General features: G+C 33.7%; 2 protein-coding genes and 2 long non-coding RNA genes across 31 annotated transcripts in view; 2 read left to right on the top strand and 2 right to left on the bottom strand.

Moving 5' to 3' along the window:
- The window catches only part of MICAL-like (protein), a 53174-nt gene extending 37002 nt beyond the window's left edge, over window positions 1-16172 (top strand). For 4 of the 6 annotated variants that reach the window (XM_076527983.1, XM_076527991.1, XM_076527996.1 and 1 more), the window contains 7 exons: window positions 6051-7816; window positions 9240-9417; window positions 9865-10203; window positions 10731-10866; window positions 10949-11177; window positions 11520-11632; window positions 11702-16172. In XM_076527983.1, the coding sequence (XP_076384098.1) occupies window positions 6051-7816; window positions 9240-9417; window positions 9865-10203; window positions 10731-10866; window positions 10949-11177; window positions 11520-11632; window positions 11702-11889 (2949 nt within the window). In that variant the 3' untranslated portion in view covers window positions 11890-16172. The remainder of the gene's footprint in view (window positions 1-6050; window positions 7817-9239; window positions 9418-9864; window positions 10204-10730; window positions 10867-10948; window positions 11178-11519; window positions 11633-11701) is intronic. The other 2 variants (XM_076527995.1, XM_076527994.1) reach the window with 2 other exon arrangements.
- Window positions 1-17647, bottom strand: part of LOC117218766 (uncharacterized) — a 29896-nt gene extending 12249 nt beyond the window's left edge. For 2 of the 23 annotated variants that reach the window (XM_033467392.2, XM_076528000.1), the window contains exons 1-2: window positions 17313-17454; window positions 4691-4777 (exon numbers count right to left, since the gene is read on the bottom strand). In XM_033467392.2, coding sequence (XP_033323283.2) covers window positions 4691-4774 — 84 coding nt within the window. In that variant the 5' untranslated portion in view covers window positions 4775-4777; window positions 17313-17454. Of the gene's footprint in view, window positions 1-4690; window positions 4803-17312 lie in introns of all 23 variants that reach the window. The other 21 variants (XM_076528025.1, XM_033467400.2, XM_033467391.2 and 18 more) reach the window with 18 other exon arrangements.
- Window positions 9666-17306, bottom strand: LOC143262082 (uncharacterized). The gene is made up of 2 exons (XR_013036023.1): window positions 16772-17306; window positions 9666-14742 (listed from the first exon to the last, which is right to left on the bottom strand). It is a non-coding gene; the product is annotated as an uncharacterized LOC143262082 (long non-coding RNA).
- Window positions 17648-17874: 227 nt separating the features above from the next.
- LOC117218739 (uncharacterized) lies at window positions 17875-20384 on the top strand. Its single transcript, XR_013036024.1, has 5 exons — window positions 17875-18194; window positions 19199-19276; window positions 19395-19577; window positions 19657-19734; window positions 19827-20384. It is a non-coding gene; the product is annotated as an uncharacterized LOC117218739 (long non-coding RNA).
- Window positions 20385-22040: the final 1656 nt, after the last annotated feature.

Below are 22040 nucleotides of genomic sequence, written 5' to 3'. Positions count from 1 at the left end.
AATTCGTACAAACTATACATTCTACCTATCATGGACGTTTGCCTAGCTGTATGAAAGCTTTTATATCTACTCGTATACGATATTGTCGTGTCGAATTACTCAAATCGCATCGTTTCTTTTTTCATTTAAGACTTTCGAAATTACAGAGATATTGCGTTACAGTCGAATTCGAAGTCGCACAAACACTGGAGATTCCTGTCAGATTCTCGTTTTATAGCTAGATTCTTAGGAAGGAGAATACGGATAGAGATGTTCTTAGAAAAAAGCATTAGATATTTACTCGGCAAAAACATTAGGGGTATATTCGGGAAAAAAACATTTAGGCAGGAGATCTTTCTGTTTAAGGTCCAGACGCATGAATAAAAGTGAAATTGAATAGAGGGTTTAGATTTGGAGGAGGATTTAACGAGAGTGACGTCGAAGGTAGGCTCGACAAAGATTTGATTAGGAACTTATTGTGTAGGGGTAGGAAAAAGGTCTCATCACAGATTTTTTAACAGAACGATAGTCAGGGAACTTGAGAGGAAGTTCCTTTGGGGTCGAAGGCAAATACGATATCGAAGAGTAAAAACTGTTCGACGATATAAAATTCTCGTAATTTTAATTTTTCTTTGAAAAGGAGCAAGCTATATTCATTTGACACATGTTTGACGCTGCACTTTTTTATGTTACCACGACACAACAGACGAGTTCTCCAAGATGAGGTTAAGGTTCTTGTCCCTTTAGTTTAAGTCTCCTCCGAATAGATTCTAAATGGATGTTGTTGATACTGCGTTCGTAAGGATTCCGATTTTTTTTCTATATTTTTGAAATAAAGAAACCTCGGGAAATAGGTAATTTGGTTGTTAAGTGGAGGAACCGATGGGGTTGAGTGATGTCATGTTGGGAGTTGAAGTGTTTTAAGAATCTAGACGGTCGGACTATGAAAAATGATTTTACTTTTAAAATTGAAATTGTTATTTCTGGGTTCATTGTTTGATCATTACAATCTTCGTATTGTATTTCATATTATTTTGCCTCTTATTTAGCTAATTCAATAACATTAATTACAATGTGTGGGAGTTTCTTAAATACGCGTGAATGAGATAGAATTTAGAATGATGTGATATCTTGCGGTACCTGTAGTATTTCAAATTTTTACGCTCTTTCTTCACTCGTTCTCTTTTCTTTTTTGATCGCCTTTCCCTCTTCCTACTTTTTCTTTATGCACCTGTTTTCGAACACTTCTACACAGGGTGATGCACTTCAAACGGGGTCACCTAAGTAAGTCGGCTGTTATAAACGGTGGAACAGTCACGTACACGATATTTTGTGGTCGTAAAATCGGTCGATCCATAAAGTATAATTACTTTATTACGTTGTGGTAGGTCGATACAACGGACTTTAATTTGAATTTGATTCGAGTTTAAGATGCTTTATGAAAATCCATTGGTCTGATTCTCGAATATAATTATTTTATGGCTCGGCCGATTTTACGACCTCAACATATCGTGTTCGTGACTATTAAAAGAATTTATTAGGCTACACTTTCTCGGTGCCGGGAGCATGATAGAATCTAATGTCAGTAGCTTCTTCGTAGTGTGAGGAAAAAATGTGGAGGTCTACATTGTTTTGAAACGAAATTAACACTAAACTCACCGGTGAAAATAACCGTCTTCACATTTTTTGTTTTAAAGTTGTTGAAATTATAAGGGGACCCTTCCCTAGGAAATGATTGAATAAGTTTCTTAAAAAATAAAATTTCATAAAATAAAGTATTTTATTCGATTAAATTAAAATTGCAAAGCAAAGTCATGTAACATTAATTATTTTTTCAATATTCTCATCTCTTACTTAATGATTATTAATTAATTTTAATTAATTAATAATAATAAAATAATAAATCTCTTTCATAAAGATCTCAGTAAAAATGGATTTTTGTGTTAGTGCAAGCATACATATAATAAAAGTTGCGAAGAGTCTAAATAAACTCAGTCTTATCGTCGTTACGAAGTTACATACGTCATTCGCGTTTAGAACTCTGTAAGTTTAGTGTTACTCCAATACATATATATATACATGTTGCCTAACATTCATTAACGTCGTTGAAGGACGACTATAATAGGAGATAATTTACATCGTGGATCAATTGAACACTTCTGTGAATTCTGCTCGTTCTGTTCATAATATACATATACTCCACGACAGTATTATAAGTATTATACACTTATTACAGTATTATACACTTATTACAGTATTATACACGTATATATAGAATATTTTATAATATATTGTATACAATATTTAGAATATTCACTTTTGGGAATTAGTAGGTTCTCAAAGTGAACGTATTCGTTCAACATATCCAAACGAAACGAAATTAATAATTGTTCATTGAACGAAATTGTGATTCGAATCTACTTTTTTCCACGCATTTCATGCAACGTATCCGGTGAACTACCCTACAACGCAAGATTCTAATGTACAATTTGATGAAGAATGTCCAGATTTATTGATTGTGGTTTCTGTACGTTCTTCATCCTCGCAATGCATCCCTGCGACATCCAAACCTATAATGAATTGTTCATGCTCTGCTAAAGCGACTGTCCCCTTGCAGAAGCATTGCGCCATTATCGCACACATTATTGCCATATCGAGAGCTGTAATTCAAAATCATGAATGCATTTTTCCGGGAAGCCTGATGTATTGCTTTTGTTGAACGATTTCATTTGTCGGTGCCATTCACCGCGCATACTCAAAATGCCAAAGCATGCCTCTATAACATCGGAATTTAAACGTGACGGCGTTATTTCTGGAAACTTGCTGAGTCTGTTTGCATTTCATTCGATCAAATAGACTTAGGTGTTTTCCTAACAAACTGTAAGCTACTCTAATTAATTTTGAATATATAAAATTCTATGTTTGAAAGGATCTATAACACCCAATCTTACAAGTATTATAAAGGACCCGGCCCTAGGCGAGTTCGTACCCTGCATACTGCATAATCTGACTAAAAATGACTGAGTTCTAAGAATTTCTTTAGCTCGTTGGATTCCCGTGCAAGCGCTTATTCTAATCATCGTTTAATTCTAAAACGTTTACACAATTAAATCCCAAATGTTTTCCTTCGGACTTTGATCCAGTGAACACGCTGGTCATTTAATAATAATCTTGTTGGTACATCCAATAAACTGTGTTCTATTCTTTTTTTCTCTAAATTTGGATGTATTCCCCACTGTTCAGTCTTGTTGATAAAACAGTTAATTGTAACATTCCATCAGTGCAAAAATGGTTTCTTTCGGAGATCTCGCCAATATGAATTGTAACCATAATGTCAGTGCAGGTAAAATTCTCGACTGGAGTAGGACCTCGCCTTATTCCACGTGAAACGGATGAACTGTTATCACTGGGAAAGTTACTATTATTCGATAATGTTCGAGTCCCATTAGACATAGAGCATGACTTTCTTTGGATGAAGACCGGTTTTTGGGGTGGCTAATAGTGATTCGTTTGGCTTAACATTATTGTAAGTGGGCACATCAATCGTCACTATTTACTTAAAACACAAGAGGGTCTAGTCGAGCAACCCCGGTGATTAATACACGTCGATTCTGATGAAACTTTGCACATGTGTTCGTTACACCTACCTCAGAATTTAGCCGTATTTCGATCGTACCTGTTGTTTACTTTAAACAGAAATCAGCCCTTTTGTTCGAACTGACCTTTCTACGCAAGTGTTTATAAGTCACAAACGACAAATGATATCCAAAAATAGTACACATAAAAGTTACATCGTATTTTCGAGCCCATAAACCTAAGCGAAAGTTTTTTTCAAAAAATGAAGTCACTTTTTTACAAGAATGAGAAAAATACGGCTTTTAATATGATATAACTTTTCTTTAGTGTCGTATATCCTGACAAGGCTCAACAATCCTAATGAACTATTGGCTGAGCACACAGCTCTGAAATTGTACGAAGAAGAAATAGAGTAAAATAGATGCAATCAAATAAATAGTAACAAATACTTAATAGCAACTTAAACAGAGAATAATGTACTTAGCACAACATTATATTAGTTATATTCTTGTTCTTTACACATGTATATTGTTTATCATCATAAAAACTTTTAATATCACATAATATTTTTATAAAATGAAAATTATGAAGTGAAAAACGTCGAAAACTATGACGTACCAAATTGAAAAATTTGAAAAAATTCTGAAGCCACTATTGTGATAATATGTTGCTACTATAAATATATCGTAGATGTGCTCTTTTTGGTACTCACAGTATCTTTTTTTCAAACCATTGCAATTGATACCCACCCCCATTTTCAGATTGATTTAGATAGTTTAAAAGGGCCACGATTTCGTTTCTCATCGGACAGTATCCTAGAATCTATAACTGCGTGTATACAGGGCTTAGAATCGAGCTTAGGCCGTTAATTCTGATTTCCCCGCATTTCTCAGTGCATCACAACCAAGAGCACGGAATTTCAATTCCGCGAAACAACTTAACACTTGAACACTTTTAAGATCTAATTCTTTTGGGTAATTATACTAAACTTTACTATTAGTATACCGAGTTCAATTCGTATATCCAATTCGCATCTTTCGAGATTTCAATAGCTAGTACTTACAACGGTGCACTTTTGCAACTCGAAGTGCACCAAATAATTTACTAAATTACGAGGTAACTAATATTAACCTACCTTACCAATTCTGCGAAGTCCCGGCGCGGCGGTGGAATAGACATCGACTCGTTCACAAGTGGGTCCTGGTGGTGGAACAGTCATCGGCTAAATACAGAGCGATAAGACCTAACTGTGTGATAAAGAAGGGACAGAAAATAAAAGACTGCATAGGTATAAAAAGTACAAATGAACCGTTGAAAGCAGAAGTGGTGTAGGTGTAGTGTCAAAGAAGTTAATTTATGGATAATGAATTAAGGATGAATTAAAGTTATGAAGGATGAATTAAAAGTTCCCTACGCTATTCGAGTGGATGCTTCTTATTCGTTCTGCTACTCGCCGAGAAACCAATGGAGATATAACTGTATGAACTTTTACACGAAATGAAATGAAGGTCAATTTTGCAAACAGCGGTATTAAATGAACGTAGCAAAATATTGACTTACACTACTTTTGTTTTAAACGGCTCAAATATAAGTATTAAAAAAGAATTGCAAGGAAAAAGGATAGAAGAATTATTTAGAAATATCGAAAGAACAAAAAAGGAAATAGACAGAAGGAAGAGAGAGTAAACATGGACCAAAGAATAAATAAGTATAATGATAATATTAGACTAGTACAGGTAAAGTTAATAAAATAATAATAATAGTAGACTGTAACGAGAACAGATCATTAACGTCCATTTTCCGACTGTAAGGTTGAAAATAAATATATATATATATATATATATATATATATATATATATATATATATTAATCCTTTTGTAGATCATAGTCACTTTTCTGTACAGCAAATTAACCCTGTTGCAGATCTGGTTCACTTTTTTGCAAATTAAATTCATTATATACTTATAATTATTTACAAAATTTCATTCAATTTCTAAATTTCATATGGATTTTACTCAAACAAGTGAATTTAATTTGCAAAAAAGTGAACCAGATCTGCAACAGGGTTAATTTGCTGTACAGAAAAGTGACTATGATCTACAAAAGGATTAATTTGGAGTACAAAACCATAATTTCTCAAAATTCCAAACTTCCCTTTTTTTGTCATGTATACAATGTTGTTTTAAATGATCTGTACATCAGAACCATCCGAAATTTCTACTTGAAACAATTGAAACGAAAGAAATGTTCAAAATGTAATTCGATGTAAAAATATTTATTAAAAATTTTACAGTTTTTCTATAAAAACATTAAAAACTCTGAAGAGAATAGGGGAGCGGGTATCCGGGTACCCGATTGAAGAGACAAGAATTAACATGGAATTGCTAATAATCGAACAGCCTGTATAACTGTTTTAATAACACAAGAGGATAAGTATCAAAGTTTGCTGCATGTGTTCCAGTAATAATCCTCTAACCCCGTTTGAATTGTTTAGGTGACGTCGTGTCTGGGTATGCGGAGGGATTCATGCAGAGTATGCGGACTTCCGGTATTCTTGGCGGAGAAATTGGTAGTCGCCCATCTGATTTATCATCGGACATGTTTTCGTTGTGCTCGTTGCAATAATCAGTTAACTCACGGTAATTATTATGAAACCGAAACAGATGAATTCTGCTGCGAGGCATGTCCCGATGAAGAGATTCCATCATCCGAGATACAAAAGTATAATAGTACTCCGACGACCAGCACCACAATGGGCGAGACGGTAGAAAATGACATCTCGGATTCGAGGGATCAGGAGTCATTGAGCAATTTGAAAGAAACCGATCGGAGTATACTCAGCCAGAATACCTTTAAACAGTTGCAGCCAGAAGATACAGTTGTTCCTAAGTTGATTGCACAAACTTCTCGATTAAGATTAGATTTTATATCGAATAATCTACTTTCGAAACAAAGTGACGAAGTTATTATTAAAAATGATTCAACAAATGAAGAGTCAATGAGTTCTGAGAAGCACACCATAAATTCTCCAACAGGGACTGCACAACACGAATTGATTCCAACGGTCCCAGATAACGATGATTTCATTGTGAAGAAAGAGATAGGAGAGTGTGCCAATTTCCTCGACACTCGTTTGAAGTTTGAATCTCAGAGTGTACAAGAAGACACGTCGAAACAGGATGTAAGGAGTTCATCGAACAGAGACTATGTAAATGATACATTAAAGTGTAGCATGGAGAAAGACTTACAGAAGTCGAAATCTTCATCCATCCATGCTATAGATAAGGATAAGTCTAATAATTTAGTTACTAAAACAAATAACATAAATGAACAACTAGATGATACTGAAGAGCCTGAAAGCGCTGAAAGTCACCTTTCCTTAGTTCAGAAAAGGTTAAGGTTATTTGAAAATGGTAATAAAAAAGAGCATGTTAGAAGAAAAGAGAATAAAACGCAAAATACTGAAATAGAAAAATCTGAAATGCAGAGCAATGACCATATAGAACTAACAAATAAAAATCAGGTAGATTCCAGAAATGGTGTAGAAGCAGAAAAAGAGCAGAAACTTTTAGACGTTATAGTAGAAACTCCAAAACATAGCATGAGCGAAGGCACTAATAAGAATACTATAATGTTAAGTACAGAAGGTTGCAGCACACAGAATTCAAAGATAATTGGATCGATTGATGTTCAAGAAAGCGATATTAATGTTGGGAATCCAAGTCAAGAAGGAAATGAAAAGAATATTATGTTGACACCTGAAGCGGCATCAGTGTCTCCTTCGAAGTCGAATAAAAGCTTTGAAGAGATTAATATAGATACAGAAAGTAGTGAAGATCAAACATCTAATGATGCTACAGCACAAAGTAACCAAAGTTGTGGAAGTAATACTCTAAATAAGGATTACCCTGAGGATTTAAATCCCTTCAAAAGCGACGATGAAGATGTTGTTTACGATTATCCTACCAGTATAAATATTTCTCAAAGTTCTAAAGATTTATCGAACCCATTTGAAACCGAGGAAACTGAAACGAAACAATTTAACGAGAATAAAGAAGTTACGCCACCAATACCTGCGAAGAGGACCAATTTTAATAATACGCCTAAGGAACAGTCAACTGTCGAGGTACAAACAAAACGACGTTTGCCTGCACCGCAAATTAATCTGAATCCTTTTTGGAGCGATGACGACGATCACGACAGTGATCTGGAGTACCAAGGAAAACCTCCTGCGCCCATTCCTAAACCGCGTACCATTAAGTACGTATATGAAACATTGAATTATGTAAATGAAAATTTTACCATTACAGTGTTTTAGTATAATTACATTCCTATAATTTTTTTTATTTTTTTTTACTTGTATTTTAAGTTTTCATAAATATTACTTAAATTTTTTAGTCGATTACACTCCACTACTTACATATAAGTATTATCATTGCATAGTTCAATTGAACCTTTATTTTTCCAAATTATACAGTTTTAAAAATGTGGGAAAACACATTCCGTCATAGAAATGTTAATCAGTGTAAATTCGAAATTATTTAAATTTAAACCGTCATGGCAAATAGCCAGTGATTTTTATAAAAAGTAACTGCTTTTTACTGCCATACTACATACATATGTGTACCAGAAAGTAGAATGACTAATTAATAACAAACTTTTTACAAACAATTTTCGTGTTACGTTGTCATGAAGAATAACTTACATTTTCCCCCCACCTGTTGCCCAATACTCTGTGTAATATTTCACAACACTTACAATTTGGATTATTCCTAATTACACATCAAATTTTTTGTTATTACGTGAAACCAAAAGATGCGTATGTATACATAAATTCTATTTGTACATGAACAGCAAAATGGGTACACTTAATAAATACATTATGTATATGAGATGTAAGTGAAGAATATATGTCAGTACATATTCTATTGTTAAGGTAAGTAGTTATAATAATAAAAGAAAGTGACGCATAGCATGTAATACTACAATCTAAAATTAAAGGGAACGTGATTAACATATTTTCAAGAGAAGGATCAGATTCCAAAGTATTAGGAAAAATACCGTTCCCATTAAGTAAATAATAACACTGTGTATATGCTATGTACAGATTTACATAGTATAGTACAGTATATGCCATTATACGAATCTTCTAATTGTTGACCTAGTTCCGTAGGTAAACTGAAGAGTTTTAAATTTTCCATTTAAAAGTTTTATTAGATTTAAATTTTGTTTTATACAAGATATCCTATTTTTATTTATGTTTGTAATTAGCTTTAAAATTGAAAAACATTTCAAACTAAATTTTCTCTATTCTGCGGGAGTAGTAACTTAATGTAAATGTTATTAACGTATCATCATGGGAACGCATGTTCTAGAACAAATACTGTCTTCGTATACTAGTATATACTATAAAATTCTTATACAAGAATGGCAACGTAAAAAAGTTTTGTTATATAAAATATATTACAACATATTATTTGTCCCATGGTTTTCTCTGTTCACTCGTACATACGCACAAATATACACTCAGGCACATATTTCATACTACACTTATTTCTGTGAATATAACAAGTAATCGTGCTGAAAGTATCTTGAGTTGAATAAGCAGAGAAGGTAATCGATCATGTCCACAGTAAACTAGTCATAAAATAGAAATATTTAGTACAGAGTTGGATTTTAATAGCAGGAGCCTGTGTGCATCAAATACTTCGTTAACAAGTTCCGAATTTGGAGCAACTCCTGGGGTAACTCCTCGGAAAAAACACCCAGCACCATTACCTCCGAACAATAAGGAACTACGTGTACCCGAGAAACACACACCTGTGGCACCCGATCTGCAAAATACTTCTGCTGATTATCACGTAATTACACCACAAAGACATTTCAATTTATTCCAAGTTCGATCTTGTTCTTCAGACTTTTTAGAACAAAGTATGCATGCGATCTGGAATATATAATGATGATTACAGTCTCAGAAATGAATTATTAGTCTCTATTAAATGTTTTTGAAAAGATTTTTAGAACGTGAACAATTTTCTTTGTTCAACTAAAGGACTTTTTAACAAAAAAAATGTTGGAAGATTAATAATAAAATAATTTAGTAGAGAAGTGATATGACATGCAGTTATATTTATTGATGAATGTCGAATTTCCACCAATGTACAAATACAATATCAATCTAAGAAAGGTCTTTAAATTATAAAACACATTATTATAATAAATACATTCTTTGTTACGGATTGCGCATACGTATGAGTATTATCTCAATATACATATATTTAATTTGTCCTATGTGTTTTTAATATTAGAAACCGCATCAACGCACAACACTCAAGGCGCGTAAAGCAAAACCTGCTCCTCCACCACCGATAGCAACAAGTACTCCATACAATGCGACTATGGTTACTCCGTTGACACTCGAAGAATCTCCAATAATCGAGTCATGTAATGTAACTGGTAATCAAAATTTATGGGAGGATAAAAAACTGGATAAGGATGAAGCCAATAGAACTAAACAAAGTTTGACGCACATTTCATACACAGACAATCCTGATTATCACTCGCCATACACAGATAAAAGTACACAAGGGAAATGGAAAAGAAAGAAGAATCCGGCCCCTCCGTGTCCAATACCACATAGAAGAAAAGTAAATATTTTCCATTTCATGATTTTTTTTACAAATTCATTGCATTATTTATATGTTGCATTCTCTTTCGAAAAGGATAACTTTATTAAAATTGAATGAAATGACTTAATCTTTTTTTATTTTACTAAAAATGTAACTGCTTGGAATAACAAAAGAAAATAAAAAATGCTACGCCTCTCAACTTTCTTATCTGAGCCCGTAATGAAAATTGCAACACTGCGTTTTGTCAATCCCACTAACTTGTTTGCATGCTGAAAATTTCATCAAATGGAGACACTGTAAAACGTAATTTTTTTATCATTTTAACCAATTATAATTTTGGCGATGACTTTTATAGATATTGTAGAATGAACTAGGTCCTCGAACATCTCAGAAAAATTCAAATCATTGCATCTCTCTCTTTCTCAGTAATCTCATCAATAATAACGTAGGCGTTAATTACATATATAAATTCATAAATATTCATTACCATTACAAAGACTCATCTTATTTCGTTTATGATGTTAATCAATATTTTTATTATTCAGATAAAAGTAATGTCCCTTGAAGACGTCAAATTGGAACTAGATGAAATTGAATTGCAGCAACAAGGTTTAGAAAAACAGGGCGTGCGATTGGAACAATTGATTAGAAATAAATGTGAAACAGGATCCAATAATGATGGTAATTATGTTCTGATTTCTTTTCTATTTTATTCAGATTTCTGTAGTAAATTTCTTGCATTAAATATTGGTACTGATTTCAGATGTATCTATGCGAGCAGATGTAGAGGAACTGGTTTTGGAATTATTCGCACTTGTGAATGAAAAAAATGAATTATTTAGACGACAAGCTGAATTAATGTTACTTCGGAGGCAACAAAGATTAGAAGAAGAACACGTTGAAGTGGAATTTCAAATTCGATGTTTAATGTCGCAAAGCGAATCCACGAAAACGGATTACGACAAACAACGGGAAGAAGCGTTGATACAGAGGTAGGTAACTTCATGTAGTATACATATTTTGTATTAATCGTAAAATTATATTAATCGGCTTCTACTAATGACAGTAACAAAATTCATATTGACCAGTATAATTTTCTTATAAATTATAATAAATCTGTTTAAACTTTTCTTTATTGTACTCTGTAAAACGGTGGCCATGATTCTAATGAATGAATGTGAGAGATGACAGCCCTCGATGAGATGTGTATTACGGTGTGATTATAAGAAACTAACAAATAGTGTTTATATAAAAATATTAAAGTGTCTCCTTTATCTTAAAAATGTTTATTTGATAATTGCTTAAGCACACACTCTAATTTTATTCATTAACAGGCTTGTACAAATTGTTGAAAGACGAAACGAAATAATCGAATGTTTGGAAATGGATCGCCGCAGAGAAATAGAGGAAGATAGAAGTATACATAAACATATGGGTCTCTTTGCTGGTAAGTAAACTTGTCAATAACAAAAATCTATTAACATATATTATAATTGAATTGTTCGTTATTTAATAGCTAAAACCAAAAGTGAAGCACCGGATAACGATATAAACGATCCTTGTTGTTCAAGAACGAGAAAAGGCAAACCAAAGAAAAAAACAAAAGAAAAGAAATCGAAAAAAACGTCCAAAAAAGACATCGATAAAGATATAGACGAGGCTGAGGTAAAACACAAACGCCACAATAAAAGAAGATGGTTTTAATTTGCATTATTAGTTAAGTTAAATGTCAGGTATTGCATTATATATTTTTAGCATTTAAAAAATACTACCTCGAGTAACTTAAACATTTATAAAATTGTCACAAAGATTTGATAATTCGCGCCCTGTTTATACTATGGATTTATTGTAAGCTGATCATATAAAGTATGTTTACGAGAAAAAAAATGACAATGATACGTTAGTCAAATTATATTTAGTGATTTGAGTAATCAGAACATCTTTGTTGTGATTTATAAAATAACGCTTTATAAAATTTCAGCTTATTAACCAATCTTTATACACTAAACCTACTGACACGTTATGTACATTCGTATCGCGTCCAGTTAAATAACCGGTCCTTAATAAAAAGATATTTTTTGCATGAAAAGAAATGAGAAATGAACAGTAGTTCTATGTGGATTCTTGCATTTATAAATAAATAATGCATATCTTATTCATTTTCATTGCATTTTTCACAAATTACTGACTTCTCAAATGTACATTTGCAGTACACATATTTTTTTGTATTTCAAACAGATTTTCATAATCTTGCTGTCTTTGCAATAACTTATTTCGCATGTTTTTTATATTTGTTGATATTTTTAATATATTTTCTTGTTTTCCTGTAATTCTTGATATTCAGCAGTAAGTGCTTCAGATAACTTGAACAAAAATTGCTACTTTGAAATTGTTTTCTTGTTGTTTCTTATTATAAAATTCATGCATTTATTCTAACTAGATCACAAATATTAAAGAAAACTTAAGGGTGCCATCTACAAGATTTCAATTTTATGCCGTATGTTCTAGCCATTTAATACGTCATATCTACCACCGAATTTTGTGCTATTATAGAGTTTAGTTGCTTCCAATATACGCTTATCACATTCTTCACTTTCAATTGAGTTGTGCATTGAGTTTAATAGAACCACTTTTTTATTTGGTTGACTTTTATCAATTGTAAGAATAATATAATTTAACTTATATAGTTTTGTTGATTACCGTGCCATATTATATTTCATTTGTTTGGCAAGCTTTGACGATTCTGGTTTGTTTCCATGGATGGTGCCAACAGCAGTGGTTCTTTTTGCTAGCAATTTTGTGACTAGTAATAGGCTCGTAAAAATATTATCTGTGGCTACATTCCTCACATATCCTTTGAATGGTTCTATCAGCTTGAGAACATTAAACTCTCCAAGTGAAACTGAAGATTCATTTTTCTCATCTTTCCCCAAATGTGAAAATAAGTTGAAGTTCGAAAGTTTAATCACTTATTAGGCAAATAATTATACTATGTTTGTTATAGTTTTAATCAGAAAAACGAGATGAATGCAATGGTGAAAGTTTCATTGACAAAAATTGAGAAGTAAATACTGAAAAATGCATTGTGTGTATATTATAAGAAAAGTCGTAATATTAAATAAATAAAAATAGTCACTTTGATGGTATAGTAGGTTTAGTGCTAAAAGAACAAGTTGGTATATATTTTTGCAGGTCCCTACATTAGATTTAATCTGTTTATGCAAAATATTAATAAATATTAAGTATCCATATAATTTGAAGAATCTTTAAGAATTAAAGTTTCTTCAGCGGAAAAATAATATATGATTTCACAATATAAAGTAAGCTTAGCATCTTAATTAATGCTTAAAAAATATTATTTTAATTATATAATTGCTTCAACCATTTTAGGCATTAATTCGAAACATTTCAAGATGTAATTTTGTTCTGTTTCTCTACAAGGACATTGTTTAAAACTTATCAAAAGGCTGAATTTAAAATTCGTATCTTTATATTAAATTTTTATCTATTTTTATCTTTAGTACTTTTAACTTTAATACTTTAATTAGACTTTAACAATTATATTATATTCCAGTTGTCCTTCAATTCTACAATTGACTTGATGATTGTCGAAGTAAGAATATTAGTTGTCATTGAAAATCATCAGTGTTTTCTATTATATCGCCTTTCATGAAATTTTCTGTAAATAATTGTATTGAATTTAATTGTTTATATTCGGTTCAGGTTATTAAGAACTTTTATGATTTCTAATACATTGTGGATGGTAAACTATTACAAGCATGTAACCTTGATTCCCGCATACTAACGAAAGTTATGTAATAAATGTATGAATATATTTAAAAATGTTAAGAATTTACTAAGTATAACACTTAAAAACAGTTTATGAATACATTTACAGATAATGCTATTAAGTAATATTTTTTAATGGAGTATATTTCCAAATATTTAATCTTATGAAAGAATACTAACAAGCAAAACTTGTAAACGTATTGCACATACAAAATAAGGAGAGCGTGAATCGGAAAACAAATGGCGCAGGTTCACGTCTCCTGACCACAATATGTTAAACATTGGAATAACATACTCATAATTTAACAGCTGCAAGCGTTCTCTAATGAGATCCAAGTACCTATGTACAGTAGTCATTCGGCAAGCGTGATCAAATAACTGTTAAGTAATATTCCTCAAAATGGGAATGTCTCTCGCCCGAATATACTACTTAAGTATACACGCGCATAATCGTTTTTTAAATTGTTCAAACGACGAGGAAAGCGCGCGTGCGATTGATCGTCTGCCAACTGTCAACAAAAATGTAAACAGTTATCGAGCGCCTACTACTGTATTTAACATAATGTATTTAAACGAAAACATTTAATAGCAGGTAGAATACTTGCTAATAGCGTATGACAATATGTTTAGTGGGGTAAACCCGCTGTGTTCATTGTAATGCAATATTAGCACTCGAGAGCTCGATACATTGCGTGTGATAATTTGGAATGATTCCGTCTACAGCTACAGCGTGATCGAATGGTTGAGATTAATGCATAGAGTAACCATCTTAAAAGAAAAATATTAATTAAGAACTGGTAAAAGAAGTGAATTGTTTTTGATATGGTTTATTAATTAATTAAGAAAAAACCCAGAATGATGGTTTGAATGAAAATATCCTAATTTCTTTGTGTAAGAATTTCTTGTACAAAAATTAATAACGATGTAGAGTTTCCATATTTTCATATACATATGTACTTTATAGTGTTCCTGAAGCTTCAAATGTAATTTTTTAGAAGAATATTTCTGAAATTGAGACTCACACAACTTCGTTAATTTTCGAGTCGTTAACTTGAAGTTAAGAACTTTGTTATGAACTTTTTTAAATAGCTGCCATTTTATAATGAATTATTTTTTTTTTTAAAGGCTTGATCTTTCGTTTTTAATCTTTATACATGCACATACATCTTATTTGGTAAACAGTTTTTGATGTGTCTCGAACCATCTGCCATAATATCAACATATTTCCTAAGCTAATAGTTTCTCGTCATAAGGATCTTCATACTTTTCAATAAAAAATCTTGTTCTGCACCAAACAGTGTTATCAGTTTCATAGGAAATTATGATTTTTAAACAACTATAATTATCTTTCATGTGACAGTACGAAGCCATATCCATCTACAGAAAACTAATGTCTGATTATATGTCTTCTGAAATTATTCAACTTTTATTGTAAAACATTTCTTGTGTTGTCAATAGTTTAACAGATATTCAAATGAATTGATATAAATTGTACACCCTGTAGCCAGGATGTTCCAACAGAAACATAGGGCTTGAAAAAGGGAAATTCTTGAGGTAATTGGCAGTAACTTTTTCATTAGCAAAAGTATTGGTTGCAGCTTTGTTAACAAGTCATAGAATACGAGTTAAATAATACTGTCACATTTTATTGTATAAAATATGTGTTAAACTGTGTGCAAATCCATTACTAAAAGGATTAAAGTTCACGCATTATAAAAATAAAGTTAATTTAAATTACCATAAAAATCACTCCTTTTTGTATTCAACACGTTTTCTGGAACATCCTGTATACCTATTTCTTCATGTTGATGAAGATATTTGAAAATTAAAATCACCACAACAAAACATTTGAAAATCGACATTTTTTGATTGGATTTACTAATTACGGCTAGCCTTAGAAAAAACAGGTTTTATCGTATAGTTGCAAGTTATACTGACTCAAATGGAATTGATCAAAATCAGTTTGAACCATGCGAAAAATCAACTTCTTTTAATACTAGCCTAGTTCTCTGTTAACTGATCATTCAGCGAAGACGTGGGAGACTTGATCATAAATGTCCTACATCAGAATTTTTGTAATGTAGTTCAGAACTAGTTTCTATACCAAATTTATACTGTAATTACATCACTAAAAGTTGTCAAACAACATGCAGATAAAATACTTGAAAAGTAAAAAATAATTTGTAAAAGTGAAAAAATTGTGTTCATCTACTATCTATATAATTTATACATAATGTGTTATGTATACTTTCAGGGTACGTTAATATATTATATAGGGTGTTCGGAAAATCATGGTTCAACCAGCACAGGGGTGTTTTTACATGCAAAAATAAGTCGAGAAGAAGGAATAACATTTTTTGATTTAAGGTTTCATTTTCGAGAAAACTGAGTTGAAAGATGCATCGAATTCACGTGGCTTGTAATATGACAAGAAGTAGAATTGGTATATGATGACCAGACGCGCCAGTTGATTCCTACTCAATAGTATTTTCCAACCTAATTTTTTTCAAAAACGGAACCTTAAATTAAAAAATATTATTCCTCTTTTTCAACTTATTTTTGCATGTAGAATCACCCCCTTGCCGGTTGTACCACGATTTTCCGCACACCCTGTACATATGGTACATGTGATTGTATCGCTTATGTGAACCATATGATGATAAATCGCACATAACTTGCTGAAGACAATTTTTAAATTTGCAGAAGTTCAATATCGTGCGATATACTAATTTATATGGGTGTAATGAGTAGTTCTTTAGAATGCTGCATTATTGCATGACTCATACAAAATACCTACTCTTAAATAACGTTTCTTTTTATGTAAGTAGAGATCTCAACGGTGACTTTGTACTGTGACTATGAGTTACCCAAAGCAACAATTGATGTCTTGTACACACTGTCGGTTCCATCCTCTTCAATAACGAGAAGAAAGTTGTCTTTAAATTTTATATTGTAGTGGACTTGCAATTTTACAGTCCTGGATAGTATCACGCCTCTTACGTCTTATTACCTTTTGCGAAAATCGCGCAAACGGTAATCCAGTTTTATGAGAGGATACATTTTGTTATCGCTAGAGGAAAATTCATCAGATTTCTCGAAAGGTCACCGATTGCCACCTACACTTTATCAAAGATTTTATAAATCGCTAAAAAATCTTTAAACTTGCAACGTAATAAACATAACCACAAACAATAACTGAAAAGACACAAACAGTTCTCAGCGATGGAAATATTTTTAATCCATTACAATTTGTATTCCCGTCGAACAAATTCCGTATTAAATAAAAACAATTTAACACAAATAGGAGATAAGATATTAAAAATATAATTCATACTTACAAGATCACGTGGCTCTGTATTTCATTCATGGTTCTTATATGATATATTTACAATTACAGTAAAGCTTATACATAATATATACCAGCCTATACAGACGTGAGGCACTACTACACTCTCGATTATCTCTCGAACCACACTTACCTCTTTGTATTCTGCTTCCCTGGATATCCATTGGAACAAGTCCCCGTCAGTTCTATCTAGAATTTGACCTTGACGGAGTTGATCGTCGCGTTGCAGTTGTGCGAACGGACATTAGATAAACTAAATTAGAAATATTTTACACCGCCAGGTGGCACACGTATATGTTTCTGTGACCATTGGTATCGAACATGATGTATCGGTAAAAATTTAGCGGAAGAGAGAAAGTAAGCTGAAAGAGAAGGATAGCGACTAAACATGGTTGTCACATTTCATTCCTCGCCGCAATGTTGCCATGCCGTCAAAACCGTTTCATGAAACTGATTCCAGCTTCGTGAGTCCGTTATGCCACGCGCTGGGTTTCTGGACCAGGGGAAGGTGGCGTGCGGGGCAGTTGTGAGCGGCGCGGCAGTTGTAGCAAGAACGCTCGTCGAATATTGTAAATATCTCAACAATAATAAAGAAATGGTCATTTCTACAACCGAAGCCCTTCAGCTTAGATTTTTCTGAATCGAAATATCCAACCCCGAACTGCTCACTTGAATATTGGCACGTCCATCTTGGTTGATACGAACAGTTGTCACGAAGATATTTTGCCGCACGCTAGGTTTCTTGACCAGGGGATCGGCAGTGAGGTGTGCTTGCGATGCTACCAATGATAGCGGCAATGCGGTTGAGGGAACAACCGACAATGTTCTGGCCAGAGCAAAAGAAATCACTCTGGCATTCAACGCCGGGAAAACTGTAGGTATATGCAATATACAGGGCATACCACAATTATTTTCACAGTCAAAAATGAGGGGTAGCTGAGGTCATTTGAAGCGACTTTTTCCTTTGCGAAAATGCAATCTGCGGACCATGATATGACCTTTATATGACCATGACATGACCTTGACCTGACCTTGACATGACCTTCATATGTCAGGGTTATGTCAATTAAATTAGCTTTGCGAATCATTCGTTGAACTGTGTTCGGACACGGAATTATTTAAATTAAAATATCATTTACGTACTTTGTTAATCTTCACTGTACACCTTGTTCAAAAATCTCATATGTTGACCTTGACATGACCTTGACATAACCTTGACATGACCTTGATATGACGTTGACATGACCTTGATATGATCTTTATATGACCTTGACATGACCTTGACATAACCTTGACATGACCTTGACATGACCTTCATATGTGAAGGTTATGTGAAGGTTATGTGAAGGTTATTGTTCATATTTCTCTAACAAACATATCCCATACGTCCTTTAACGCGATTATTATTTATTAAATTAGCGTTGCGAATCATTCGTTGAACTGTGTCGGTCACGGTTAAATTACTTACTATTTCGGGTCCGAAAAATTAGTAAATATTCTTCAGACGTTCTAAAGTAAAGGTGAACAGCGTTTTTCTTAAAAATATCACTGTTACGTAGTAAAAAAGAACCGGAAAATTCTCGCTTCGTGATTTGTTCAATACTTCGAACGCGGCTCGAGTCCGTCCCGACCATCTGTCGAAGCCTCGTGCTGCGGGCTCTCGAACTTCGCGCCGTCACCTCTCATTGGCCAGTGTTTTCCGTTAATAACTCGTAAACAAAGCCGCAGATCGCATTTTCGCAAAGGAAAAAGTTACTTCAAATGACCTCAGCTACCCCTCATTTTCGGCTGTTAAAATAATTGTGGAACACCCTGTATATGTACGATGAAATGTATATTCATAATGTATGTACTTCTATTTCTACTTCCATGTTACAGTCGCAGTGGAAGACCATTCTTGGCAAATTAGCTCGGAGGACCACAAAGCCCTCGAGGGTCGCTTTGGAAGCTGCCAATGTGAGTAAATGTAAAATTTTTAACTTTGAGTATTATTTCGAATTTATAACGCGATAAAATGTAGAAATTTGTTCTAGTAATTGTAGCAATTTATTTTAATAGCATGATTTTTTTGCAGCATGGAATATCATATACAAACAAAGATGCAACAGGTGAAAATTTGTGAAGTAAGCAACACCGCCGCAGCAGCGGCGACCGCCAGCAGCGGCGTTTGCATCAACGCCGTGCAGCGGAGGCGGAAACCACCTCCCATTTGTCCAGAAGGAAAGAAATCGCTCTGGCATTCAACGCCGGGAAAACTGTAAGTACAAGCAATATATATGTAAAACAGAATGTATATTTATAATATATATACTTCTAATTCTGCTGTTATGTTACAGTCACAGTGGCGAAATATTTTGGGCCAGCTGGCTCGGGGGACCGCCAGGCCTAATCTGGCGAACCTGGTGGCTGCCAATGTAAGTAAATGAAAAATACTTTTATATATAATATAATATAGTAATATGTATAATAACAAATTATAATAATAATATATACTTATACGTTGCAGAGAGAGCTGAAAAAGCTGCTGAAGCAAAACATATACGGCCCCCATAAAAGGGGCAAGTAAAGAGGAGGAAGAGGAGGAAGAGGAGGACGAGGAGGGAGAGGAGGGAGAGGAGGAAGAGGAGGGCAAGGTGGGAGAGGGGGACATTGCAAATACGTATTGAACTTTTTTTAATAAACACATAGTTTTTATCATTTCTGTTATTTATTTTATTTCCGAATTGCTCCATCACCCTCAGTTTTTTAAATAAACGAACTTTTGTAGAAACCCAAAATTTTCGACAAAAATGAGGTATTGCATGGAAAGTACAAACGTTAGAAAGTTCTAAATGGTGTTAAAAGATAGAGGAGAGTTTCCCGAATATAATGGCATGCAATTTATTAATTGTTTTTGGTCCTAAATAGCAATGAATTATGTTAATTACATATTATATGTTCAAATGTCATTAAGTCTCTTTAGCCATTGGTGGTGGTTGGGGGCTACGGCAATCTTGTGGCCATGGTCTTATAATACCTGAAGTATGTAATATAAGTATAAAAAATAAAGCATAAATAACTTATATTCAAATAATGTAAATAATTAACCTACGATCTGGAGAAAGTCCCATTCCTACTATATGTTCATATAAATCAATTACATAATCCACATTATCGAATTTTTCAACTGCCGCGCCGCTCACGACTGCCCCGAACGCCACCTTCCCCTGGTCTAGAAACCTAGCGCGCGGCAGAATATCTTCGTGACAACTGTTCGTATCAACCAAGATGGACGTGCCAATATTCAAGTGAACAGTTCGGGAGTTGGATATTTCGATTCAGAAAAATCTAAGCTGAAGGGCTTCGGTTGTAGAAATGACCATTTCTTTATTATTGTTGAGATATTTACAATATTCGACGAGCGTTCTTGCTACAACTGCCGCGCCGCTCACGACTGCCCCGCACGCCACCTTCCCCTGGTCCAGAAACCCAGCGCGTGGCATAACGGACTCACGAAGCTGGAATCAGTTTCATGAAACGGTTTTGACGGCATGGCAACATTGCGGCGAGGAATGAAATGTGACAAACATGTTTAGTCGCTATCCTTCTCTTTCAGCTTTACGAAATATTTTGGATGGAAGTATAAAGCTATGTAACTTGTCGATCTGTATTATCGACTGTAACTAACTATAGTCACCGACAAGCTCGTCTGTGGTGCATCTTTTTGATTGGAAGAGAACTGTGGCGCTAGTAGTGAAGAATGTCGGAACCTCCAGGTGGTGTTTTAGATCCACTTCAGATCCACCAGCCGTATGTCTTAATTAACTAAGTAATCAACAGAAAATACACTCCACTGCCTTTGTACATGCCTTATCTCGGTGGCTTCGGTTGTGAATTTTCGATTCGAGCTCTAAATCTCTCGATGTTTACGAAAAACTGTTAGCGGCGGCTATCTTGTGACGTCATGGTCGTGAGATTGACACCACTCTGGCCGAATATTGCAAATATCTCCGCAATAACTGCAAAACGGATATTTCTACAACCGAAGCCTCCGAGTTTAGTCTTTCGGGAATCTAAATTTTCCACTTGTGAACTGCACACTTCGATATTAAAGCGTCAGTTTTAGTGGACGTAAACCTCTGCAAACTAATATACGTATATATGGCTTTCCTTCTATGTGTGGGTTGTCATAGTGTGCGGCCAGCCTAATACACGTATATGGCTTTTCTTCTATGTGTAGATGCATAGTGTGCAGCCTGCCTCCCTTTTCACATGAGCCCGTTCTGCCACGCTTTTGATTTATATTAACCAGGGGAAGGTGGCATGCAGGGCAGTCGCCATACTCGAGCGGCGCGGCAGTTACAGCAGCAACGCTGTTGTAATATTGTAAATATCTCAAATATAATATAAAAATTGTCATTTCTACAACCGAAGCAACTCAGCTTAGACTTTTCGGAATCGAAATATCCAACTACCGAACTGCTTATCTTATCTGCTATCTTAGCTGATACGAACAGTTGTCACGAAGATGGGGATGGATTAGGGTTTATTTCATATTGTTTATTAATTTATTATCAAAATAAAAATAGATCAAATTCTGGGACTCTACTGGGACTTCTACTGTTAGTGGTATTATAATTATATTTCTATATTTTACAAGATCAACTGATAACCTTTACTTAAATATATATATATAATTAACTTAAATTAAAAAAATATAATTGATATTTAATAAAATTAA

Source organism: Megalopta genalis, chromosome 1, assembly GCF_051020955.1.
Source record: "Megalopta genalis isolate 19385.01 chromosome 1, iyMegGena1_principal, whole genome shotgun sequence".
NCBI lineage: Eukaryota > Metazoa > Arthropoda > Insecta > Hymenoptera > Halictidae > Megalopta > Megalopta genalis.
The sequence above is the reverse complement of the archived record's forward strand: the minus strand, read 5'-3'. Positions and strand labels throughout refer to the sequence as shown.